At 46.9% G+C, this 24,857-nt stretch overlaps 1 protein-coding gene across 1 annotated transcript; it reads left to right on the top strand.

The window, feature by feature from the left end:
- Positions 1–10,671: 10,671 nt before the first annotated feature.
- On the top strand, positions 10,672–22,928 carry MS4A18 (membrane spanning 4-domains A18). Its single transcript, XM_027532364.1, has 6 exons — positions 10,672–11,145; positions 14,345–14,458; positions 15,707–15,763; positions 17,476–17,568; positions 19,899–20,012; positions 22,533–22,928. The coding sequence occupies exons 1-6, from the start codon at positions 10,678–10,680 to the stop codon at positions 22,698–22,700; spliced, it is 1,014 nt and encodes a 337-aa protein (XP_027388165.1). The 5' UTR covers positions 10,672–10,677; the 3' UTR covers positions 22,701–22,928.
- Positions 22,929–24,857: the final 1,929 nt, after the last annotated feature.

Below are 24,857 nucleotides of genomic sequence, written 5' to 3'. Positions count from 1 at the left end.
TGTGTGTACATCTGCCTCTGTCCAAATTTGCCCTTTTTATGAGGATACCAGTCCTACTGGATTAAAGACCATCTCAAAGACCTAATTCTAACTTGATTACTTCTGTAATGAAAGTGAAAGTGAAGTCGCTCAGTTGTGTCTGACTCTTTGCCCATGGACTGCAGCCCACCAGGCTCCTCCATCCATGAGATTTTCCAGGCAAGAATAACTGGAGTGGGTTGCCATTTTCTTCTCCAGGAGATCTTCCCCACCCAGGGATCAAACCCAGGTCTCCCGCATTGCAGGCAGATTCTTTACCAGCTGAGCCACAAGGGAAGCCCATCTGTAATGAACCTGCCTCCAAATAAGGTTGCATTATGAGGTACTGAGCGATTGAACTGACTGGTGAGGTATTGGAGGTTGTTGTCGTTGTTCAGTTGCTAAGTTGTGTCCAACTCTTTGTGGCCCCATGGACTGCAGCATGCGAGGTTCCCTTGTCCTTCACTATCTCCCGGAGTTGGTTCAGTCATGTCCATTGAGTCAATGATGCCATCTAACCATCTCATCTTCTGTCACCCCCTTCTCCTTTTGCCTTCAATCTTTTCCAGCCTCAGGGTCTTTTCCAATGAGTCGGCTCTTTGTGTCAGGTGGCTGACGTATTGGAGCTTCAGTATCAGTGCTTCCAATGAGTATTCAGGATTGATTTCCTTATGGATTGACTGGTTTGATCTTCTTCATGTCCAAGTGACTCTAACATATTTGGGCAGCGGGATGTTGCAGAAAGAGATCTAGTTCAACCTTTAACAAAGAGCTGTGTTTCATGACTGATTTCTTTCAGGTTGGAGAAACAGCTGGAAAAGGGAGGTATGACCTAGATCAGAAATGTATAAAGCATGAAGTTGAGGCAAGAGGTGACTAAGAAAAGCGTACTCCACAACCCAAGTCCTCCAAGTTGTTGGGAGTGAGACCACAATATGTATAATGGGGCTTTAGCTAGCCCATAGTCTTGTAGAATCTGGAATCACAAAACACACCTCAGAGGACACCTAAGACAGTGGAGCACAGTTTATTACACCAGCGGGTCCAAGGGGAATCAGTTCCCAACAAGGACCCCGGATGATTTTGGAGGACTCGATTTTATACCCTCTGCTACATTACTCGGAGAAGGCAATGGCACCCCACTCTAGTACTCTTGCCTGGAAAATCCCATGAATGGAGGAGCCTGGTGGGCTGCAGTCCATGGGGTTGCTACAAGTTGGACACGACTGAGCAGCTTCACTTTCACTTTTCACTTTCCTGCATTGGAGAAGGAAATGGCAACCCACTCCAGTGTTCTTGCCTGGAGAATCTCAGGGACGGGGGCGCCTGGTGGGCTGCCATCTGTGGGGTCGCACAGAGTTGGACACAACTGAAGCAACTTAGCAGCAGCAGGAGCAGCTACATGACTGGGTACACATTAGTAAGTAGTTTTACAATGTACAGGGGTGGAAGAATTAACAATTACAACACACAGGTGCAGGCACTGTTGTTAATCTAACTGAGATAACCTGACTTTTACTTCCACTCTGTGTTTGCCATCTGTTAGGAGGGGGTTTCCTGTTTTTTCTTTAATGATGGTTAACAGGCTTCAGGCCCAGTTCTCATCCTGCCTTAAGATGGCTGACAGTCTTTAAGATGGAATTCCTCTTGCCCTCCTCCCAGCAGCCCCAACGATAGGAACCTAAAGGAAAAGCTGATCCTACAAGGCTGCAATAATCAGAACCCATCCCCAGGCAGTTGACATTTGAGTCTCAAGGAGATTTATTTTCACTGGAAAGTGTAAGGAAGTCTTCATGGAAGACAGGTTTCAAGATGTGTCTTGAAGAGTTAGTTTGCTGTTGTTCAGTTGTTCAGTTATGTCTGACTATTTAGGACCCCATGGACTGCAGCATGCCAGGCTTCCCTGTCCTTCACCATCTCCCAGTCCTTCACCATCTCCCATCTCCCATCTTCACCATGTCCATTGATTCGGTGATGCCATCCAACCATCTCATCCTCTCTCGTCCCCTTTTCCTCCTGCCTTCAATCTTTCGTAGCATCAGGGTCTTTTCCAGTGAGTCAGCTCTTCACATCAGGTGGCCTAAGTATTGGAGCTTCAGCATCAGTGTTCCAATGAATCACCAGGGTGGACATTTTAGAGGAGGAAAAAAATAATTTCCCTTTTCTACTCTTCTAAATTCTCAGCTGGAGCCCCTGAAACAAAAGACAGATTAACAAGAGAAAAACAGAAGTTTATCACATAAATTGGCTCATCACTTCATGGCAAATAGATGGGGAAACAATGGAAACAGTGGCTGACTTTATTTTTTGGGGCTCCAAAATCACTGCAGATGGTGATTGAAGCCATGAAATTAAAAGATGCTTACTCCTTGGGAGGAAAGTTATGACCAACCTAGACAGCATATTAAAAGGCAGACACATTACTTTGTCAACAAAGGTCCGTCTAGTCAAGGCTATGTTTTTTCCAGTGGTCATGTATGGATGTGAGAGTTGGACTATAAAGAAAGCTGAGCACCAAAGAATTGATGCTTCTGAACTGTGGTGTTGGAGAAGACTCTTGAGAGTCCCTTGGACTGCAAGGAGATCCAACCAGTCCATTCTAAAGGAGATCAGTCCTGGATGTTCATTGGAAGGACTGATGTTGAAGCTGAAACTCCAATACTTTGGCCACCACATGCGAAGAGCTGACTCATTGGAAAAGACCCTGATGCTGGGAAAGATTGAGGGCAGGAGAAGAAGAGGACGACAGAGGACTAGATGGTTGGATGGCATCAGCAACTCAATGGGCATGAGTCTGGGTAAACTTCGGGAGTTGGTGATGGACAGGGAGGCCTGGCGTGCTGCAGTTCATGGGGTCACAAAGAGTCAGACATGACTGAGCAACTGAACTGAACTAAACTGTGTACCTAGAAGACATGTAGTGGAAAATGAGTAACACTCAAAGTTGACTCAAAATTCAGGCTTAAATCCCATCTTCTGCTCCAGAGAAAAGAGAGGAAGATGTGAGGAGGCTGATTATGGGAGGTAAACAAGAGGACGCTTAAATGACACAGATTTAAGGTATTCCTTCTCTGCAGGAAAGAGTTTCTTGTGATTTTGTCATCCTTTCCTTCCTGGTACAGTGAGGAAGGCATCCTTACAAATGAAGTCTTCCTTTATAAAGGTATGTTTCTCTTACAAAAAGGTAACTTCTGTTTTCAGAGATTTTCCTATGTCTGCTCTTCCTCAAAGTAATCAGTCCAAAACACAGTTGACCCTTGAACAACATGGGTTTGAACTGCACAGGTACACTTATCTGCTGATCTATTTCATTGCAGTACTGCACAACCCAAGGTTGGTTAAATCCACAGATGTGGAACCTCAGATACAGAGGGTTGACTCTAAATTATACCCAATTTTCAACTATGTGGAGTGTTGGTTCTTCTAGGCCCTGAGTTGTTCAAGGTTCAACCAACTGTAATTATTATTATGCCAAAGAGGCATATTTTGGAGTAGAATTTTCTGCTACAGTGAGTGGGCTGCTCACATCTGGTGGCTAAAGTATTGGAGCTTCAGCTTCAACATCAGTCCTTCCAATGAATGTTCAGGACTGATTTCCTTTAGGATTGACTTGTTTGATCTCCGTAGGATCAAAGGTATATATGTATCAATCCCAGTCTCCCAATTCCTCCCATCCCTCCCCCTTTCCCCTTGGTGTCCATACATTTGTTCTCTACATCTATGTCTCTATTTCTGCTTTGCAAATGAGATCACCTATACCACTTTTCTAGATTTTACATCTATGTGTTAATACCAGATATTTGCTTTACTCTTTCTGATTTACTTCACTCTGTATGACTCTTCACTCTGTGTGGGTTCTCCAGGTCCATCTATGTCTCTACAAATGACTTCATTTCGTGCTTTTTTATGGCTGAGTATCCATTGTGTATATGTACTGCATCTTCTTTATCCATTCTTCTGTTGGTGGATGTTTAGGTTGCTTTCCTGGCTAATTATATAGTGCTGCTATGAACACTGGGGTGCATGAATCTTTTTGAATTATGGTTTTCTCTGAGTATATGCCCAGCAGTGGGATTGCTGGGTCACAAGGTAGTTCTGTTTTTAGAACTGCCATGCTGTTTTAAGGAGCCTCCATACTGTTCTTCATAGTGGTTGTATCAATTTGCATTCCCACCAACTGTGCATAAGGGTTTCCTTTTCTCTACACCCACTCCAGCATTTATTGTTTGTAGATTTTTTGATGATGGCCATTATGACCAGTGTGAGGTGGTACCTCACTGTAGTTTTGATTTTCCTGACACCTTTTAACATGCACCTGTGCCTCTGGTTCACACTCTTCTGGAATAGACTGTGCCTTTTGTGCAGCTTTAACCTGACCCTCCTTTCAAAGTCCACTCTTGGTTGGATGTCCTATTCAATGTCCAGCCACTCACAAACCTCCAGAGACCAGCCCAAATCTTTGACATGTCTTCCACCTACTTTATCACTGATGGCCTGGTTCTTTGTTTGTTTCCAGCCATAACTTGTACAGGCACAACTCAGAGATGTTGTGGGTTTAGTTCTGGACCCCTTCCAAAAAGTAAATATCCTACTGAATTTTTTGATTTCCCAGTGCAACTAAAAGTTGTGTTTATGCTGCACCATAGTCTATTAAGTGTGCAATACCATTATGTCTAAAGGAATATACCATAATTTTAAAATAATGCTGCTGAGAAAATAGTGCTACAGACTTACTCAATGCAGGGTTACCACAAACCTTCAATTGATTAAAAAAAAAAAGCAATATCTGGCAATCACAATGAAACGAGGTATGCCTGTACTATGATTATCTGACAATGGTTAGATTCTACCTTGCCAAGTCATTATAAACGTCTAGAAATCTATATACCTCAGCATGTAACATACCATCTGACACACAGAAGACACTCAGTAAATACTTGTTAATTACTTCCTCAATTGCTTATAAACCTATTGGATTATGAGATCTTAGTGGCCCACTTCTCAAAGGCCCATGGAACCCCATTCCTACCCAATCAAGGCCATAAATATTCTGAAGGTCAAATGAGCTCAACTCAGAAGCCAGAGAATGGATTCATTGTTTGACTCAAAGTGAAATTGCAAACAAGACTTTGGAGCTTCAAAGAGAAACCAAATGTTCTTTTATCAGAAATTTCTAGGCCAGGTTTCAGAGGCCCACAGGATCAGAAGAAGGAACATTGAAAGGCTCGCCGGGTCGACCAGGTAAGACATCTATGACTTCCTCTCCTTGGGCCTCACAGAAACTGGACCATACTAGGGGAGGCATGGGGCCTAGATGGGCCCTGAGTAGGGTCTCTGGGGAAACGCCATAAGTCAGGGATCTGTATATAATGCATATACCTTTTTATAAAAGCATTTAAGATAAGCCAGCACAGTCCACAGAGACAGAATTTGCAACCACCTAACCTTGCAGATGCAGAGTCTGGCCAGCTAAGGAGGTAAGAAGAAACAGAACAGATTTCAGAGATAGTTCATATCTCTGTGTGAACCCAGATATCTTAAGATAGAAGGTGGGAAACCCCACAGGACATCTCCATTTCTCCCCTGCCTGAGTCCAGCTGTAATTAAAGTGTGATCAGGTATAGGACGGATCTAGAACTGATGGAAAGGCTCCTAGAGAACCCCCTCCTTTGTTCCTGACAGCAGCAGGGACTAAAGGGGTCTCGGGAGAGTCTATCACAGGATCCAGCTGCCTCTGCCAGTCGCCAGGTTTGTAGTTATATTATTTATCACACATGTAAGAAGAAAGTTTGTTCTGAAAAAGGGAGAGAAATATAATCCATTCTCTCATATCATGTAGCAGACTGTAACATTCTGTGTGGTATCCATTATGAAAATTGAAGGCAGACAGACCAGAGTTCAAATCTCAGCTTTGGCATTTCCTAGCTGTGTGTTCATGACCTGAGTTACTTAACCTCAGTTACTTTGTCTGCAAAATGCTCACAGCAGTGATATATAGCTAGAGGAATTGCCTGATGCCTACAGGGCTGTGGAGTCTAAACACTGATGCTTGCTGTAGTTGTTATTATAAATCACCCTTACGGGAAACCTGAAGTTCCTCCGAGAAAGCAAGGGGTAAATCAAGGTCAAGGCAGAAGTGGCACATGCTGCATATGTCCATCTCAGTTAACACTGCCAAATATTCTGCCACTCCTATGTCACCTGGCAGAGAGAGCATTCTTTTTGAAAAATTTTAAAAAAAAATAGTGAAAAGAAGATTGCAGTCAGAAAGAATAAATTCAAGTCTCAAATCCATTTATCCACAAGCAAATTATTTCACTTTCAAAGACTCCATCTCCCTGTTTGCAGGGATGCAGGTAGGATCAAGAATAGTGAGAGAAAAAAGAAAAAGAACAAATACTCTTTAAAAGGAAAAAAAAAAAAAGCGAGGAGACACAGCGAGTAACTGAACTGTCAGTTGACAGACCAGTGAAAGCTGTTGCTCTTATGGGAGAACTGGAGAGACCAGCTAGATTTTTTTAATTAGTTATTATTATTTTTTAATATTAACTTGGCTTATTATCAGACAGCCCACTGTCTTAGCTGCTCGAGGACATATGAGATCTTAGTTCCCCAACCAGGACTCAAACCTTTGTCATTGCATCGCAAGGTGGATTCTTAACCACTGGACCACCCGGAAGTCCCTAGATTTTAAAATAAGAAAAATTGGGGGAATTTCTCGGAGTTCTATACAGTTTATATTTTTACCTGTTAGGGTCCAAGAGAAACGAATTAAACCAAGAAGGAGATGTGTAGGACATTTATATACCACCATGGTTCTCAAACTTCACCAGCCTCAGAGTCACCTGGAGAGTAAGTTAAAACAGATGGCTGCAAATGGCACAATTTCATTCTTTTTATGGCTGAGTAATGTTCAGTTGTATATATGTACTACATCTGCTTTATCCATTCAGCTGTTGATGGACATTTAGGTTGCTTCCATGTCCTGGCTACTGTAATAAGTGCTGCAATGAATATTGGGGTGTATGTACACCCCAATGTGAATGTACTTAGTGCCACTGAACTGTACAATTAAATATGCTTAAAATGGTTAAAATAGTATGTTTTATATTATGTATCTTTTACCACAATTAAAAAAAATTTTTTTTAACAGGCAGCTGGTCCCCATGCTTGGGGGGTTCTTATTTAGTGAAAGTGAAATTGCTCAGTCGTGTCTGACTCTTTGTGAACCCATGAACTGTAGCCTACCAGGCTCCTCCATCCATGGAATTTTCCAGGCAAGAGTACTGGAGTGGGTTGCCATTTTCTTCTCCAGAGGATCTTCTTGACCCAGGGATCCAGCGCGGGTCTCCCAAATTGCAGACAGACGCTTTACCGTCTGAGTCACCAGGGAAGCCCTTCTTATTTAGTAGGTCTAGGCAGAGGACCAGTAGTCATGTATGGATGTGAGAGTTGGACCATAAAGAAAGCTGAGCACCGAAGAACTGATGCTTTTGAACTGTGGTGTTGAAGAAGACTCTCAAGAGTCCCTTGGACTGCAAGACCAAACCAGCCAATCCTAAAGGAAATCAGTCTTGAATATTCATTGGAAGGACTGATGCTGAAGCTGAAGCTCCAATGCTTTGGCCACCTGATGTGAGGAGCTGACTCACTGGAAAAGACCCTGATGCTGGGAAAGATTGAAGGCAGGAAGAGAAGGGGATGACAGAAAATGAGATGGTTGGATGGCTTCAACAACTCAATGGACATGAGTTTGAGCAGGCTCTGGGAGTTGGTGATGGACAGGGGAGCCTAGCGTGCTGTAGTCCATGGGAGTCACAAAGAGCTGGACCCGACTGAGTGACTGAACTGACTGAACTGAACTGAGGCAGAGGACAGAGAATCTACATTTCTAATAAGTTCCCAAGTGAAAGTCTCACCTGTCCAGAGACCACACTTTAGATCCATGGCTGTAGGTACCAGAAATGAATTTGAGATCAATTAAGAAAAATGTTCAAAACAAAGGCCCTTCTCCAAGAATGGTCTCTGGTGGTGGTATGGTGGTTTAAATCACTAAGTCATGTCCGACTCTTACAAGCCCATGAACTATAGCCTGTCAGGCTCCTCTGTCTATGGGATTTTCCAGACAAGAATGGAGTGGGTTGCCATTTCCTCCTCCAGGGGATCTTCCCAACCCAAGAATCAAATCTGAGTCTCCTGCATTGCAGGTGTATTCTTTACTGCTGAACCATCAGGGAAGACTGAGGATGGTGTCTACTCATCAACACACAGATGCTAAGTATGTCCTCTGTGCCAGGCTCTGTGTGGGAAAGTTTCTCACTTAATCCTGACAACACCCTCTGAGAAAGATGTTATTATGATCTACCTGTCAGAGATAAGGAAACTGAAGCCTAAAGAACTCATGCAACTTGATCAAGGTCATGTAACTAGTAAATGAAGAAACTGGGAAAGGACCCAAGGATGTCTGAATTCTTAGCCCTGATGCTGTCTTGCCTTTCCGTTTATTTTTTAGCTTATTAATATTAAATAGTGCCAATTAATTAGCCAGCCAAACCCAGGTTGGTCATTGATAGGTCTGAGTGTTTCTCTCCCTCTGGAAGCAATTAGGATCATGGTGGGCTGGGATGTGATGGAATTCATTTTGTAAGTGCGACTTAGAGGCACTTCCTATTGGGCAGAAAACTCCCTGATAGCAGACTTCTGGAATCTATTGTTTTTGTTCAGTCATGTGTGACTCATTGCAATCCTAGTAGCTAGGCTCCTCTGTCCTCCCCTGTCTCCCAGTTGGCTCAATTTATGCCCATTGAGTCAGTCATGCTATCTGGAATCGAGGAACTGTAGAATTCAGTTTCCTGCCAGCAGGGAGTGTATCATTTAGGGGGAGAGACAAGATCAGCAGCTGCAGCACTTAACAGTTAATATCAACATTAATGATACAAGGGACCTTTTCTCTCACCTGAATGGGAAACCTTTCCAGCTGTGTCTTCAGAATCTGAAGCTACTTATCTGCTGCCACCCATGGTGTGGTGGCTCTTGCTCATGAGCATAGATAATGAAGAAATTCTCCAAGCCTCTCAGCTTATCGGGGCTTCCCAGGTGGTGCTAGTGGTAAAGAACCTGCCTGCCAATGCAGGAGACATAAGAGACATGGGTTTGATCCTTGGGTCAGGAAGATTCCCTTGGAGGAGAGCATGGCAACCCACTCCAGTATTCTTGCCTAGAGAATCCTATGGACAGAGGAGCCTGACAGGCTACAGTCCATAGAGTTGCAAAGAGTCAGAAATGACTGAAGAGACTCAGCACGCACTCAGCTTATCAGGGGTCAAATCATGATGAGATCCAAGTTTCACTTCAAGCCCTTCCCTTCACAACCGTTGCTAATGCTCAGGACTCAGTTGTAACTACATGCTGTTAAGGGTGTGGCCACTATCATAATACCCAGTACCTTGGCCCATAATGGTTTAAACCCAGATAAATAGAAATAAGCAAAACTCCTACATGGTCCTAACCACAATACCAACTGGGACATGACTCATGAGATGTAAAGGATGACTGTCCATGGTCGTCCTGGGAAGACAGGTAGCAAGAGATAGTCCAGTTTTCTGCTCCAAAACCAATTAATGTTGAAAAGTGAAGCGAAAGTGTTAGTTGCTCAGTCATATCTGACTCTTTGCAACCCCAAGGACTATAGCCCACCAGGCTCCTCTGTCCATGGAATTTTCCAGATAAGAATACTGGAGTGGGTAAGCCATTCCCTTCCTCAGGGGATCTTCCCAACCCAGGGACTGAACCGGGTCTCCTGCATTGCAGGCAGATTCTTTACTGTCTAAGCCACTAGGGAAAAGTCATACACAAATTAGCTTCATTAGATTAAACCCATAACTAGTTATAAACTAGCTACAGATTTTAAAGGGCTGAGAGTACAGCTGGGGATAATGAGAACCTGGATAAAAAGTAAAAAATCACCAGGATCCAAGGTGTTTCCTTCTCTTTGTCTCTCTATTTCTGTCCCTCTCCCACCACCTGCTTCTTCATCTATTTCTCCCCACCCCTCAGCCCTGCTATAATATCAGCTTCATTCTTTTCATTCTAACTGATTTTCTCTACTACCCTACACATGACACAATTGTGACACTCTCCAGCTCTGCATAACCCCCTCAATCTGAAATGGTTCTTGGGTCCAATTCCACATTCCCAAGATTGGAAAGTTCTAGGCCCAGCTGGGGTCCCTTGTCCACCCCTAGGCTGTCAGCTGTGGCCAGGGCAGGGGAGAGGATGGCGAGGTCACATCCAATCTCTCAGATACTTAAGGCAGGCAGATTGAAACATTGACCTCAGGATTGTAAACAAAGCCACTGCCTCAGCTGAAAACAATAGTCTACAGGGATAAGGGGCCCCAGGTAACCTAGTCTTGCAAATCCAAACCCCCCAAAAAACAAAAACCAAAAACCAACATGTCCCAAAGAACACAGACTACAAGGAAGGGAAGAAGATCATTCTGTATAATATCATGCTAGATGATTTCGATGTTTTTATTTTTGGTGATTTTTATTTTAATGAAGAAGCTAAAGATAAGGATGGGGTCAGATGCAGCACATATTAATTTTCTCAGAGGAGGGAAAATGCACCTTCTTACCTGTTTTGCAGCACTTGAGCATCATGATGGAGCAGGGAGTTGGAGCCAACACTGTGCCTGGTGTTACGGCACCAGGTAATGTGTACATGATCCAAGCCAGGAATCCTGTGGCTCCTGGGAGCAAGGGGCAGCCTGTGGGCATGGCCACTTACTTAACATCCAGAGTGACCGAGAGTGATGCAGGAAGAGCGAACTTACAGACGCCACGCGTGGTGATCCAGAATCCAGCGGAAGTGAATGCCACACAGGGTCCGCCCACTGCGCTTCAGCATCCGACAGCAGTGGCCAGTTTGCAGACCCCACCTGGGGAGATCCAGTACTCACTGGGAACCACAGACCTCCAAACCCAGCCTGGAGGCCCTCAGAATCCCCCCACATGTGCCCCTGGGCCGATGTATACCTCCAACCAGTTCCAATGGAACATGCCATTTGGATCATCTTTTACGTTCGATCCCAAGAAATTCATAAAGGACGAGGTCAGGACACTAGGGGTGAGTGTGATCTCTATTTCTCTCCAGTTTGGGTCCCTTCATGAGCCCGGCTGTAGTGAGTGCACTTGGATAAGGAAGGGAATGGATTTAGAGGGCAGAGGACACGAAGGTAGGTGGCAGCTTCTGGAGGTTGGGTCAGGACGACCCCACAGAGGCCAGTCTCTCCCTTATTTTCATCCAGAAACCATCCTTGATGACCTCAGAGGGGCTGTTGTAACTACAGTACCTTCTGGTAATTGCCACAGGACATGCATAAATTGTCCTGGTGCTTGAAGAGTACAAACTGGCCAGCTCTCCTGAGAGGACCCAACCACCTGCTGGGGGCAGAATAGGACAGGCTCACACACACCCCAGCCTACCTCTGTCTGTCGATCCTTCAGGGACAGACAACCCAGTGTACTGTGCCAAGAGCAGGGGATTGTTTGCCTCCAAAACTTATCCAAATCAAATCTTGGATTAACTTCTATAAAACACTGCCAGTAAAAATAAGCAATCTATAATAGGAATAGAAACAGGTTTTATTTGAGCCAAACTGAAGTGTGTAGCCCAGAAGACAGCCTCTCAGATAACTCTGAGAAACTGCTCTGGAGAAGTAGGGTGGCTAGCACAGTTTTATATCTCATTGGATCTAGTGTACAATTCTTTAAGGTTTCAAAAAACAAAAAAACAGATCAACATGTACACAGGGAGTCAGTGTGGCCTTCGCACCTGGGGGTAAGTGTTAGCTTCTCAGTCGTGTCTGACTCTTTACAACCTTATGGACTGTAGCCTGCCAGGCTCCTCTGTCCATGGAATCTCCAGGCAAGAATACTGGCATGGGTTGCCATTCCTTTCTCTAGCAGATCTTCTGGACCCAGGGATCTAACCCACATGTCCTGCATTGGCAGGCAGATTCTTTACCATCTGAGCCAATGCACCTGGGAAGGGAGGCTTATCACTGAAGGAGCCCCAGCGTTGGCATCCCAGGAAGGGAGGCATTTCATCTCTGTCTTTTTTTTTGGACTGTGCCAGGTCTCAGTTGCAGCTTGTTAGATCTTTTTTTTAGTTGTGGCATGTGGTATCTAGTTCCCTGACAAGGGATCAGATGGCTCCTTGCATTGGGAGCACAGAGTCTTAGCTACTAGACCACCACAGAAGTCCCCAAATTTCCCGGGTGAATTTTTTTAGGGGGATCAAGGTGCATAGCTCTCAGGGTCTTAGTCCTTGACCAGGGATTGAACTCACTCTCATCAAGGAAAGCGTAAAGCCGTAAGCTCTGGACCAGCAGAGAAATTCCTAACATTTATTTAACGTAGACATTCTTTACTTCTGGTCAATATGCCCTTTTCTTTAATAATTAAAGCAAATGTACAGTGGAGGTTTGATAGGCCACAAACAGGCTGTTTTAGTTAGCATAATGTGTATAAACCAGAATGACTTCCCCAAACCTCAGTATGGGAAGTTTTCTTTGAACAACAGTATTAGGAATAGAAATACTGGTCACAGGCAGGAAATGAGATTATAAATGTGTGTGGAAAACCTTCAATAGGTGAAGATATTATATGATATTTCATAGTAGTTATAAGTTCATGTTATGATTATTTTCCTTATTAATACTGGACAAATGCTTGTTAACTTTGGGTTCCAATTACTTTAAAGTCTTTCAAAAGAATTATTTTAAGTTAGAGCAAATGCCAGGGAACCTGATCAAACATAGAGAAAGGTCAAAAACATGGACTCCCTTTAGTGAACTACAGTTCATTTGGGAGAAGCTATGCCTTTATCTTAAGATAAAGTGGGCACACAGATGAGATCAAGCATGTTATTTGATGAAGCAGTGGACATGAAACCCAGATCTGTACACTAAGCTCTAGACTCATTGAGCATGAGAGCTGACACATCTGTTCAACACTGATCACTTGACTCCTGAGCAACCTGAGGCCTGAAGAAGTCAAATGTCACCTTAAATTTTCAGGTATAGCAAGTGCTGCAGGATCCCCAAACAGGAGGTATTTTGTCCTGAATGTGGGGCTGTCAGTAAAAGGATGTATTTGGTCGTTGAAAGAAAGATGGGATTTCAGTAGGATGAGGGTGAAGCCAATACCTTTCAGACAGAAGTGGAAGAAAAGCAGGTGGGAAGGAGGAACAGCACAGGCTTGCAGGCACTGAGGATCCCACAGCAGGGAATACACAGGGGTGGGGCCTAGGAAAGGTGTGGGTGGAGGGCTTGCAAACACCTCCCAAGTGGCAGGACCTATCTATAAGCTTTATGGGCACTTAAAAGAAAAAAGAACAAAATGTGGCCATGCCTTGTGACCCATGGGATCTTAGTTCCCTAACCAGGGATTGAACCCGTGCCCCCTGCATTGGAAGGCAGAGTCTTAACCACTGTATTGCCAGGGAAGTCTCCATAGGGCCCTCTTTCTAATCTCTGCAACCAGTGGTTCCTAACCTTTTTTGGCACCAGGGACCGGTTTCCTGAAAGACAGTTTTTCCGCAGGCGGGGTAGGGGGAATGTAGAAAGCAATGGCAGCCCACTCCAGTACTCTTGCCTGGAAAATCCCATGGACAGAGGAACCTGGTGGGCTGCCGTCTATGGGGTCCCACAGAGTCGGACACGACTGAAGCGACTTAGCAGCAGCAGCAGCAGCAGCAGCAGGGTGGGGGGAATGGTTTCAGGATGAGCATTATATTTCAAGAGCATTATGTTTATTGTACTCTTGATTTCTGTTATTGTTACATCAGCTCCACCTCAGATCATTAGGCATTAGATTCTGGATGTTGAGGACCCCCGTCTACAGCAACCCCGCAAGCCAGATACGGTCATCCCAGTCTTAGGGAGAGACATAGGGAGGGTGCTTGCCTGAGGCCACGCCAGAGCCAGGATTCAAGCCTGTCTGGTATGCTGCCAAAGCCCCCGCCCAGGCATCTTCTCTGCAAGCCTGCAGGTGCAGAGTCCAGAGGGAAAGCCATCCTGATCTGTTCTATCCCCCACCCCTCCATCTTCCGTTTATGTCCATGGCTCTCAATTCTGAGTGTACGTTGGCATCATCTGTGGAGCTTCAAAACAATACCTTGACATGACTCCACCCCAAGAGATTTATGCCCTAAGAGCAGTCATGCTCAGGGATTCTGGGATACAGTCTGGGCTACCGAGGGAGCTACAGTCCCACAGGCCCCCAGCTCTGCTCTTTCTCACGATGCCTTGTCCTCCCTGCAGGCCATCCAGATTCTCATCGGCCTGACTCACATCTTCACTGCCATCAATCCTTCACTGTATCGTCAATATTCTTATTCCGCAATATCAGGGTACCTGGTCTGGGGAGGAATATTCGTGAGTACAAGGCCCTGTGGCTTCCTTCTGGGTTCTGAGTTACCAGACCGGGATGGGGGAGTGAAAGAAGAAAGAGCCTGGAATGCACTCCCAATAATAGGGCTCTGGGAGCCCAGAGCCAGCCACCTAAGACTGTAGGTGCAGGACAGGATTAAGGACCCGGCCCGGACCCCCCCGTGCTCCAGCAACTCGCCCCCTGCCTCTAAGGAACTTTCAGCTATTCACAAGCCAATCACGTGCTTTAATTATTCCACCCTCTCGGGGTTGTCATTTGGTGTAAATGTAAATATGTAAATCATGTATAACCCCACCCTTATTCTCCCATGCCCTGTTGCTGGGAAAGATTGAAGGCAAATGGAGAAGGGGCAGCAGAGGATGAGATGGTTAGACAGCATCATTGACTCAATGGATATGGAACTTGAGCAAACTCCAGGAGAGAGTGAAGGACAGGGGAGCCACGCTGCAGTCTATGAGGTCGCAAAGAATCAGACACTACTTAGCAACCAAACAACTACAGAATCACATGACCCTCTTGTAGATAGAAAGAGCAGGGTTTGTTTGTTCACGTCCATTTGCCAGATGAGAAGACTGGGGTTCAGAGAGATTAGGCAAGATGACTACAGGCTCACAGCCAGGAAGGGTTGGAAGAAAGTCCTGATGGAGCCCAGGCCCCCTCAATTCAGGGCTCTCATAACTGGACCAAATTCTTCCTGCCTCTGGGTTCACACATCCATCACCTGCCTCGCAGCATCTAGGGCCAGTTAGGACCCCCAGGCTGGAGCAGCAACTTGCCTAGGGTCACAGCAAGGTGAGTTAGGAGCAAGAGTGGAGCAGAAGCCTAGGTCTCCCGTCTCCCAGCCCCAAGGCTCTGCTCACCCTACTACCCTGTCCCTGCTTTTCCAAGATCACAGTCGAGAATAGAGTGGCGGGAGGCCAGATGATCCATGAGTTTGGGCGATGCCTGTGCCCAGGCAGTGGGCCCAATGGGGACCAGGCACAGAAATAAGATGTCTAGTATCCTGAAACAAAATTTAGGCTTTTAGGGGAAAAGATTTTAACCTAGACACAGAGGAGTTCGGGAATTGTGGCATCTAACCACTGGGATGGTGAAAATGTTGAGGTAAACAGACATGCCCATCTTAAGAAACAAGGCATGTAGGCCTTGAAGACTCAGAGCTACACCTCTGAATGGACTGTGGTCTTTTCAACACACTGTACAACTGCTCTTACTCCTTTCTGTCTGCGTAGTTTATCATCTCTGGATCGCTCTCAGTGGAGGCTGAAAAGGACCGCAGTTCTTGCATGGTGAGTTGTAATTCCATCTTTCATCATCCTTCAATGTTAGAATGTTAGAATGTGACTCTCCAGGGGCCTCCAAGTAGCCTCCCAGAGTGGCCTGGTCCTGGCCCCAGGGTTCAGCGCTCTTACATACCTTACTTCATTCAGTCCCCACATGCCTACAAAGTTCTGTGATCCTCATTCTGTAGAAGAGGAAACCGAGTCACAGAAAGGTCGGGTGACTGGACTTAAGATCACACAGCAGGAATGTGGCCAAGCTGGGGTTTAAACCCAGAGCCCTCTGATCCCACCACTGTGCCTTCACCTATTGCATTTAATTACTCAAACACTTGGCATTTTGGCAAATGGCCAAGTAGTCACAGCACCATGACCTTGGGGTGCTCTGAATTAAACAGAAGGTCAGGTAGAGACCAAGTGGAAATGTGTGCACATTTCAGCCACCTCTGTAAGGCACCTCCTGCCCTCCCCTTTGGCTAGACCTATAAAAATGAGGGGAGTGTGTGCCTTGAACAGTTCAGAGTTCAAACCATAGGACACAGGACCCAGAATTCCCTTGCACCGTCAGAATGTCATCCTTTGTCTCGACAGCCAGAGATACACCTATGAATGTTTCATTTTTGTTGAGGCCTTTAAGAAGCTTAGGGATAAATGTAGAGCTTCTAAGGGCCCTCCTCTCATCCCTGGCTCCAGGTCCTTCCTGCCCCTCTCCATGTTCTCCAAAGGGCTTCTTGTCTCTTCTGCCTTTTCAATGGGAAAGCCGTGGGTTAGCTAGGGGGCTGGGTTGTCCCGTGGAGGGTTTCCAGTGACCAGTCCTTTCTCTGCAAGGCAAATGTCTGCTGCCCCTCAGTCTGCCTTACTCCATCCCCTTCAACAGGATAAGAGCCCCTTTCCCAGGCCCCCCAACTTCAGCCGAGCTCACAGTGCTCCTTAATCGACGAACAAAAGTGGATCGAACTCTTGTCCTACATCTTCTGGGAAATCCAATGACCTCTCCAAGATGCCTACCAATTCCTGGGGGGCTCCCAGTCCCCCCTGGTTCTGATGATTGACTTCCAGATGAAGTGTCTACTTCCATCTCTACTCTGCTTGCCAGCCTTCCCAGCCTCCGCCCACAGGTGGACACAGTCCTTCCCTCCCCATCTCCATCCCCATGAGCCACCTTCCAGGGGAGGCAGTTGAGCAGGGGACATTGTGAGTGATTGGAGGATTTCAGCATCCCGACACTGGGCAGAAGATCCCTTAAAATGGAGTACTAGACTTTCTGGTTCTGAAAACCCTCCCTAGCCAATCCTGCCAGCCCAGACTCCAGCTCCCTCCAGCAGGACTGAAACGTTCCTCTCCCTTCTCTCAAGGCAATCCTCTAATCCCAATTCATGCCCCCTGCCACCATCACCCCCATCCCTGCTCATTTCTTCCACAGAGCAGCTCCGCATCCTTGCCACCTCTCCTCCCAATCTGGCTTTTGAATGTCATTTCCTGCACTGGCAGCTACTTTTGGAGGTATTTCCCCAAACAAATACAGCTACAGCCCCTGGCCCAGGTGGACTCTGCCTATTGAATAAAGAATAATCTCACCTCAGTGAGTTTAGGATAAGCTGGTTTCTCCACAACCCACCTCTTTCCTGCCCAGGCTCCCCTTTCCTCCTGCTCCCTGAGGAGTCCCCACAAGCCCGGCTTCAGACTCGACTCACCGGTGCCTCTCCCCCTGCCTCTTCCAGGTGCATGGCAGCGTCGGCATGAACGTGGTCAGCGCTATCGTTTCCCTGGCTGGGGTCTTGCTTCTTCTTGTGGATCTGATCCGTAACCCGGCGGTGAGGATCCAGGCTACGAGCATCCCAGGCTTCCGAAAGATCGGGGAGGCTTGTTTATGAGGTTGTTCCAAAGCAGGAAGGAATCACAGCCAAATTCCACCCTCGTATGACAGCCCTAGTCCTAAAATGTGTTATTTGTTGTTGTTCAGTCGCTCAGACATGTCCTACTCTTTGCAACCCCATGGACTGCAGCACGCCAGGCTTTCCCATCCTTCACTATCTCTTGGAGCTTGTTCAAACTCACGTCCATTGAGTTGGTGATGCCATCCAACCAGCTCACCCTCTGTCATCCCCTTCTCCTCCTGTCCTCAGTCCTTCGCAGGATCATGGTCTTCTCCAGTGAGTCAGCTCTTTGCATCAGGTGGCTAAAGTATTGGAGCTTCAGCTTCAGCATCAGTCCTTCCAATGAATATTCAGGGTTGACTTCCTTTAGGATTAACGGGTTTGATCTCCTTGCTACCCAAGGGACCCTCAAGAGTCTTCTCCAGCACCACAGTTCGAAAGCATCCTAAAATGCGTAACCCTCACCAAAACCCCTGACTTCTGAGGCAGGTGAGATAGATCCCATTTTATCTGAGATTCAGATAGCTGGAGCCAGGTGGCCCCTCCTTATACCTGTTCTGTTCCTGCTTGGAGGCAGCAAACGCCAAGGCAGGCAGGTGGGGCAGTAGCCACAGTCAGACCTCAAGGCCACCTGCCCCCAGGAAGCTGTTGAGGGAGGGACAGCTGGTGGCAAGAACAGAAGGTGCTGTCCCCAGGTTCTCCTCTTATCTGGGGCCCCCAGAAGCAGATGCTGGATCCGGGATTCAGGAGCAAGTCATTTATTTCAGAAGTTCCCTTAGGAAATACTGGTAGGGGAGAGAATAAGATGAACAAGGAAAGGAAGGCACAGATAAAGGGTGTCACCAAGCAAGTCACTGCCGGAGCTTAATCCTGCTGGGACTCTAGCAGACAGAGAGGACACTGCCTCAGAGTTACATCCTGTCCTGGGTAGGGGCCTGCGGTACTCGCCCACCAATTCCCACCATCACTGATTGAAAACTACTCCTGGGGGCATCAAATGCCACACATGTGCCAGGGTTCTTGTGAGGTGGGTCTCACTTTGGGTTCCTCCCATAGCTGACTTTTTTTTTGTGGCTGCACTGGGTCTCATTGCTCTGTGCAGGTTTTCTCTAATTGCAGTCAGCAGGGGCTACTCTCTAGTTGCAGAGCGTGGACTGCTCATCGCAGTGACTTCTCTTGCTGCAGAGCACAGGTTCTAGGGCTCAAGGGCTTTGATAGTTGTGGCACGTGGGCTCTAGAGGGCAAGCTCGGTAGTTGTGGCACACGGGCTTAGTTACCCCGAAGCCTGTGGAATCTTCCCAGACCTGGGATCAAACCCATGTCCCCTGCATTGGCAGGCAGATTCTTTACCACTGGACCACCAGGGAAGTCCCAGAACTGACTTTGAGACAAGCAGCTTATTTGGGGGAGGAAGCAGATGCCAGCAGGGTGATGAGAAATGGGGTGGGGAAGAGAAGGGACCAGTAAAGATATGATGTAATCAAGCCACTTACCCTGAGTGTTGGTTCCTAAACCAGTCCCCACCCCTGGAGGGCAGGGGGAGACTGACCAAAGAGGCAGCCATGCCAGACTGGCAGGTGGCACGTCTAATAAGACAAGGAACTGATGTATGAGGCTTGTCTTGGGCCGCTGCAAGATGAGTTGACCTCTGCACTGCCCATCAGAATCCTACAAATGCAATTGCATCCAGTCCAGATGGTCTTAACACCACCTACTCTCAAGGCTGCATCCTCAAAAATGACTCCCACTGTAGAAGTGCATTCCAAGGGGAGGGGTGAAGACCTCTGATTGCCTGGGTCCAGCTGTCAGAGGACTTCCCCCAGGTGACTTCATCCAACACTGAAAACTCACCTGGGAAAGCAGTGCAGACACATGCTTCAGTCACACCCTCCTAGCCCAGGGGTGAGAATCGAGGGTATTTATCCACTAGCCCCTGTCAGTCATTGATAGACCACTGATCTGAAATCCTCCCGGAATTTTAGACTTGTTGTATGAAGAGCAAAGTGGACCCCAAGGACCAGAGAAAGCCCCAAGGCAAAGAAACGCAGGTGCCAGTAGTTGGAAGTCTGGCTGTCGTGCCCTCAAACGTACCATGGGGGCGTGTGAGAGGGGCACCCATAGCAACTGCTCATGGAGCACGTGCCAGAGGGTCTGGGGCTCTCCAGCTGAGGCATGTGGTGCTTGCCTAAGATGAGCCCTACAGGCATGGATGGTCACAGGACAGTCACCTCTGTGACAAAACCCTTCCCATTGCTCTCTGCCCCTAGATTGACGTGAAGACAGTTTCCGGTGGTCTCCTCCCCTTCGTCCTGCTGGAGTTCTGCCTCACTTGTGTGGTCTCGCATTTTGGGTGCCAGGCTACATGTTGGAACCAGTTTGTGGTGAGTGTTGGGCCCTGCTCCAGGAATTAGAGAGTGTTCTGGAGGTAGCAGAGGTGACTGGACATTGGGAGAAGTGGGGCCTGAGAGGACATCTTAGTTGGTTCAGAATGTTATAACAAATATACCACAGGCTGCATGGCTTATAATTATTTCTCACAGTCTAGGAGTCTCAGATCGGGGTGCCTGGATGGTCAGGTTGTGGTGAGAATTCTCTTCCTAGCTTTCGGATGGCTGTCTTCTTATTATAGCTTCCCTATTTTACAGAAAGATAGGGAGAGCTCTCTGGCATCTCTCTCTCTAAGGGCACTAAACCCGTTCATGACCGCTCCCCTCTCATGACCTGCGAGCGTGCTAAGTCGCTTCAGTTGTGTCTGACTCTTTGCAACCCCATGGATAGTAGCTTACCAAGCTCCTCTGTCCATGGGATTCTCCAGGCAAGAAAACTGGAGTGGGTTGCCATGCCCTCCTCCAGGGGATCTTCCAGACCCAGGGATTGAATCCACGTCTCCTGTGTCTCCTGCATTGGCCGGTGGGTTCTTTACCACCAGTGCCACCTGGGAAGCCCCCTCATGACCTAATTACCTCCCAAAGGCCCCACCTTTGGATACCATCAGATTGAGGGTTAAGATTCCAACGTACAAATAAGTCCATCTCTGCTCCAAGTGTTATCACTTCCTCCAGGAGGTTAGCCTGAGCTTCTTAGGGTAGCTGGATTCCGAGAGCAGTGAGACACAGCCAGCCCCATAGGCACAGACTTTTAAGTCCCTGCCCATATCACATTCTTTAATGTCTCTTTGGCCAAAGTAAGTCACCTGGCCAACCCCAGATTCAGGGATTCAATGTGCCCTCCTGTTTGATAAGAGGAAGACAGGGCAGTCAAGGCTCCGTAACAATCCTGACATCCTAGGGCCAGCTGGCTATTAGCCCATCCCAGGGCCGGGGAGTGTGCCTTGATGAGAGGCCAAGGCCAATTCTACTCCCCGGAAGAGTCTGCCCAGATCACGGTTCTCTAGTGCTTCCATCTAGGCTCTCTGCAACCTTGACTCCATCCTCTGAACTCTTGGCTCCACGCTTGAAAACATTTTTTCTTTTCCATAAGAAGTGACCCATTTTCCATATGAAATGGTCCACCTTTTTCATCTTGAGGAAGAAGAATAGCTCTCTCAGATTGCCTCCTGTATGAAGAAAGTAGGACCCAAAGGCCCTTTTGCAGTTTGAGCAGCTCCAAGTTAATCCAAGACGATGGTCTGTTTGCTGACACAGTTTCCTTTAAAACAGTGAGAATGTTTGATCAGATTATGGTTCTTACTGTTTGACAAAAATCACACCTGAGATTATGTTCCAGACATTCCTCTCTCTTTTAGAGTATCTATTTTGGGATTAAGTTTCTGTGGGACCACGCCCTTAAAATTCTTAGAAGCTTCTTTGTCTAGCTGAAAGGGTCTGCTAGTCACTGCCTTAAACCTTTTATAGATCTTAACAAAGAGTTGTATAGAAACATCTTGGTTTGATCTTTGTTCTCAGGCCTACTTTTACTTCAAATGTCATTTATCTGTGAGGAACCTGGAAATAAGAGACAATTTTATTTTCTAATTTTTCAGGTCCCAGGCCCTCTTTTTTTCCCCTCTAAATATTACTTGTGAAATGAATCATTCTTTATATGATCTCTTCCTTATGGTACTTTACCATATGCAGCTAGGAGCAAGCAACTGACATTCCCATATAATGCCTGGTGATCTTCTTTATCAGGGCTTCCCTAGTGGCTCAGATGGTAAAGAATCTGCCTGCAGTGCAGGAAACCCTGGTCTCCGTAGCAAGAGGCAAAAGTTTTTAGGTGCATTTTCTGTCTTCCAAAATGCGACAGTCCTTCACCACTACATACCGTGGGTAATTATACATCTAGCCTGTTATGCCAGTTTCCTGGCTACTTCTCCAGCCTCACTGGCCATCCAGTCCCAAATCCAAGGCACATGTTAGATTTTGTTATCCTGCTTCTAGCTACCGATTTCTCTGTACATTAGCTTTTGCTACATATCAAACAATCCCCAGACTTAGCCCCTTAAACATAGCTGCTTCTGTAGTTGATGATTCTCTGGGTCTGCTGGGTAGTTCTTCTGGTTTGGGCCAGCTCAGCTGACCTCTGCTGGACTCGCCGTGAGTCTACAGTCGGTTGGTGAGTTGCCTGCTAACTGTATTGTCTCAAATACTCTCAATCGAATGTCTGCCAGTTGACACGCCAACTGGCCTACTTTTCTCTCATCACCCAGTGGGCCACCCAGTCTTCTTTACATGGCAGCCTCAGCGTTTAAAAGGGCAGCGAGAGAGCAAGCCTGGATTTGCAAACATTTCTCTCACATTTTCTCTGTTGGTCCATTGACCAGGGAAGTTCCATGACTAAGACCAGCATCAGTGAGGGAAGGTCTACCCAAGGGCATGGCAACAGGAAGGGGAAGAATTTGTGGCCATTTTTGCAACTGACCACAGGGGAAGTTGATGGCCTCATATCCTTTTGTCTTTCAGAACAGGACAGAGGTTCCAACCATAGTCATTGCCAACCCAGCCAACACTCCCACCGGCCCCTTCAACGCTACTTACAGTACCACTGGCCATGTCAACGTTATCACCAGCTCTGCCAACCCCACCTCCCCCACCAATGCTGCAGCGATGGTGCCCCCTGTACCCTCCTAGGAAGATGTAGCTGATTTTGCCCAGAAACAGACAGTCTGTTTCAGTGACGAGGAGGAGCCATTTCAGTTGACGCTTTCCTTCTCCCGGAAACTTACAGAAGCCCATGCCCAGCACTGTTGCTGGTCCGGAATGAACAGTCACCTTCTCCCTTCTTTACTCCTCACTTTCATTTATTGATGTCTTTGTTTTTAATTCATAAATCATTTCCTGGGACACGGCATCCTTTAACCTTGGTGAAGTGCAGGGTGCACTTTTACTGTCGCTCCTGGTGGAGGTGCACTGTTCAGTGTTAGCCACTCAGTCGTGTCCGACTCTGTGACCCCATGGACTGTAGCCCACCAGGCTCCTCTGTCCATGGGATTCTCCAGGCAGGAATATTGCAGTGGGTTGCTATTTCTTCTCCAGGGGATCTTCCCGACCCAGGGATTGATTCCGGGTCTGCTGTTCTAAATTGGTGCCTCAGTCACGGAACTCTTGGAGGTCCAACTTTGGTCCCTTCCCCAAAGCTCTGACTCTGACACAGTTGCCCCAAGGAGCAAGGGGAGCAGTGGAGAGTGTGGACGCTGCAGCTGAAGTGTAGACGCCTCAGCACTCATGGGTGAATGAGTAGAAGAGTGTATGGACCCACGTGCTACTGTCTGGGGCTCTGGAAACGTGACTCACCCGTACCCGAGAAAGAGAGCTAGTCAGGTGGCTCAGTGGTATATACACACTAACTTAAAACACCTTATCTTAATGAAGAGGTACCTTCCCCATTTGCACAAAGTGCCCTATGGACTAGTAGTGTCCTGGCACGTGCTTTCAGCCCATGGAGAGTCAGCTGCTGGGGAGTCCCCTCATCTCACTTCCCCCTCCAGAGTCCTGACTCCAGCCTGACAGCAGACCCCAAAGTGGGACATCCCTGAGGGTCCAATGGCTAAGACTCTGAGCTCCTGATACACGGGGCCCAGGTTCAACCCTTAGTCAGGATCCCATATGCCGCAGCTAAAAGACCCGGGATGCTGCAATGAAAAGATCCTGCATGCTGTGACAAAGACCCAGCACGGCCATATCAATACATAAAACATTTAATTAGTTAAGCTTTTAAAAATGATGGAAGGTGGCAGTGGCTCCTTACTCCAGAGTTACTTCCAATTGATATGTCAACAAGGGACCAACCAACCTCTATCTTGCTAATGTGACAACTGCTCCTAGCATAACTGCAATAAGTGGTTCTGCTCAAGCATCTCTTTTTCTACTAGCAGTAAGGAAGAGGGAGCAAAAAAAAAAAGAGTGAAGAGTGGGAAACTCCCATCCCATCATACCTGATGGCCTGAAGTGTCCCAGCCACAAGCCCTGGATGACACATTTGTGTCACTGATCATCAGAAGGCCCTGTGACCACTGTGTAGCCCTTATGGTGTGGTTCCAGAGGTCATTCTAATATGAAAAGTCAAAGGGTGGGAGGGGGAGCTGGGAGGGTAAGGGGCAGGACCATCAGTAACATGTATACAGCAGCTGTATTTCATGAAACACAAATATTTCTTTTTTTTTTTTCTTCCGCCGCCGCTGCCCGAAACACAAATATTTCATCTCCCAACAATAATACAGGTAGATATTTGAAGCCTGTTTTACAGATGAGGAAGCTGAGACTCAGAAACTGTTCCACAAGGGACATCTCAGAAGGACACAAAGCCAGTTTGAAGGGGATCCCACTGCCTTAAAAAGGAACAATTTGAACTTCAAGAATAATAACAATAGCAAAAATAGTAATAACAACAACAATGCCTGTGATGTGTTGGAACATGAACCTTCATAGGGATACAAAAAAATATCTTTTATCACCTGTGGAGGGAGTTAGGGCACTCCCATTGTTCTGAAAATGGTAAATGACAGGAAAGAATCAAGCATTCCCAGAAGGAAAAACAAGGAGTCACTCAGCTAGAGATGGTGGCTGCACGCAGTGCCCAAATAATGAAGGAAAACGGGTCACCAGCTGTAGGAAAGGACTGGGTGAGGCTTAGTGCTGGGCTTGGAGTCTGGATGCTTCCATTTTTCTGGCTGCTCCTGGTTCTTAAAGGATCAGCACAGCTTCTTTGGTCCCTGGCCTATGGAGTTGCTAATGTGAGAGATGAGGGGGCTGCCACAGGAGAACAGACGTCTTCATTCACCTATCGCC

Source organism: Bos indicus x Bos taurus, chromosome 29 (genome assembly GCF_003369695.1).
Source record: "Bos indicus x Bos taurus breed Angus x Brahman F1 hybrid chromosome 29, Bos_hybrid_MaternalHap_v2.0, whole genome shotgun sequence".
Classification (NCBI taxonomy): domain Eukaryota; kingdom Metazoa; phylum Chordata; class Mammalia; order Artiodactyla; family Bovidae; genus Bos; species Bos indicus x Bos taurus.
The sequence above is the reverse complement of the archived record's forward strand: the minus strand, read 5'-3'. Positions and strand labels throughout refer to the sequence as shown.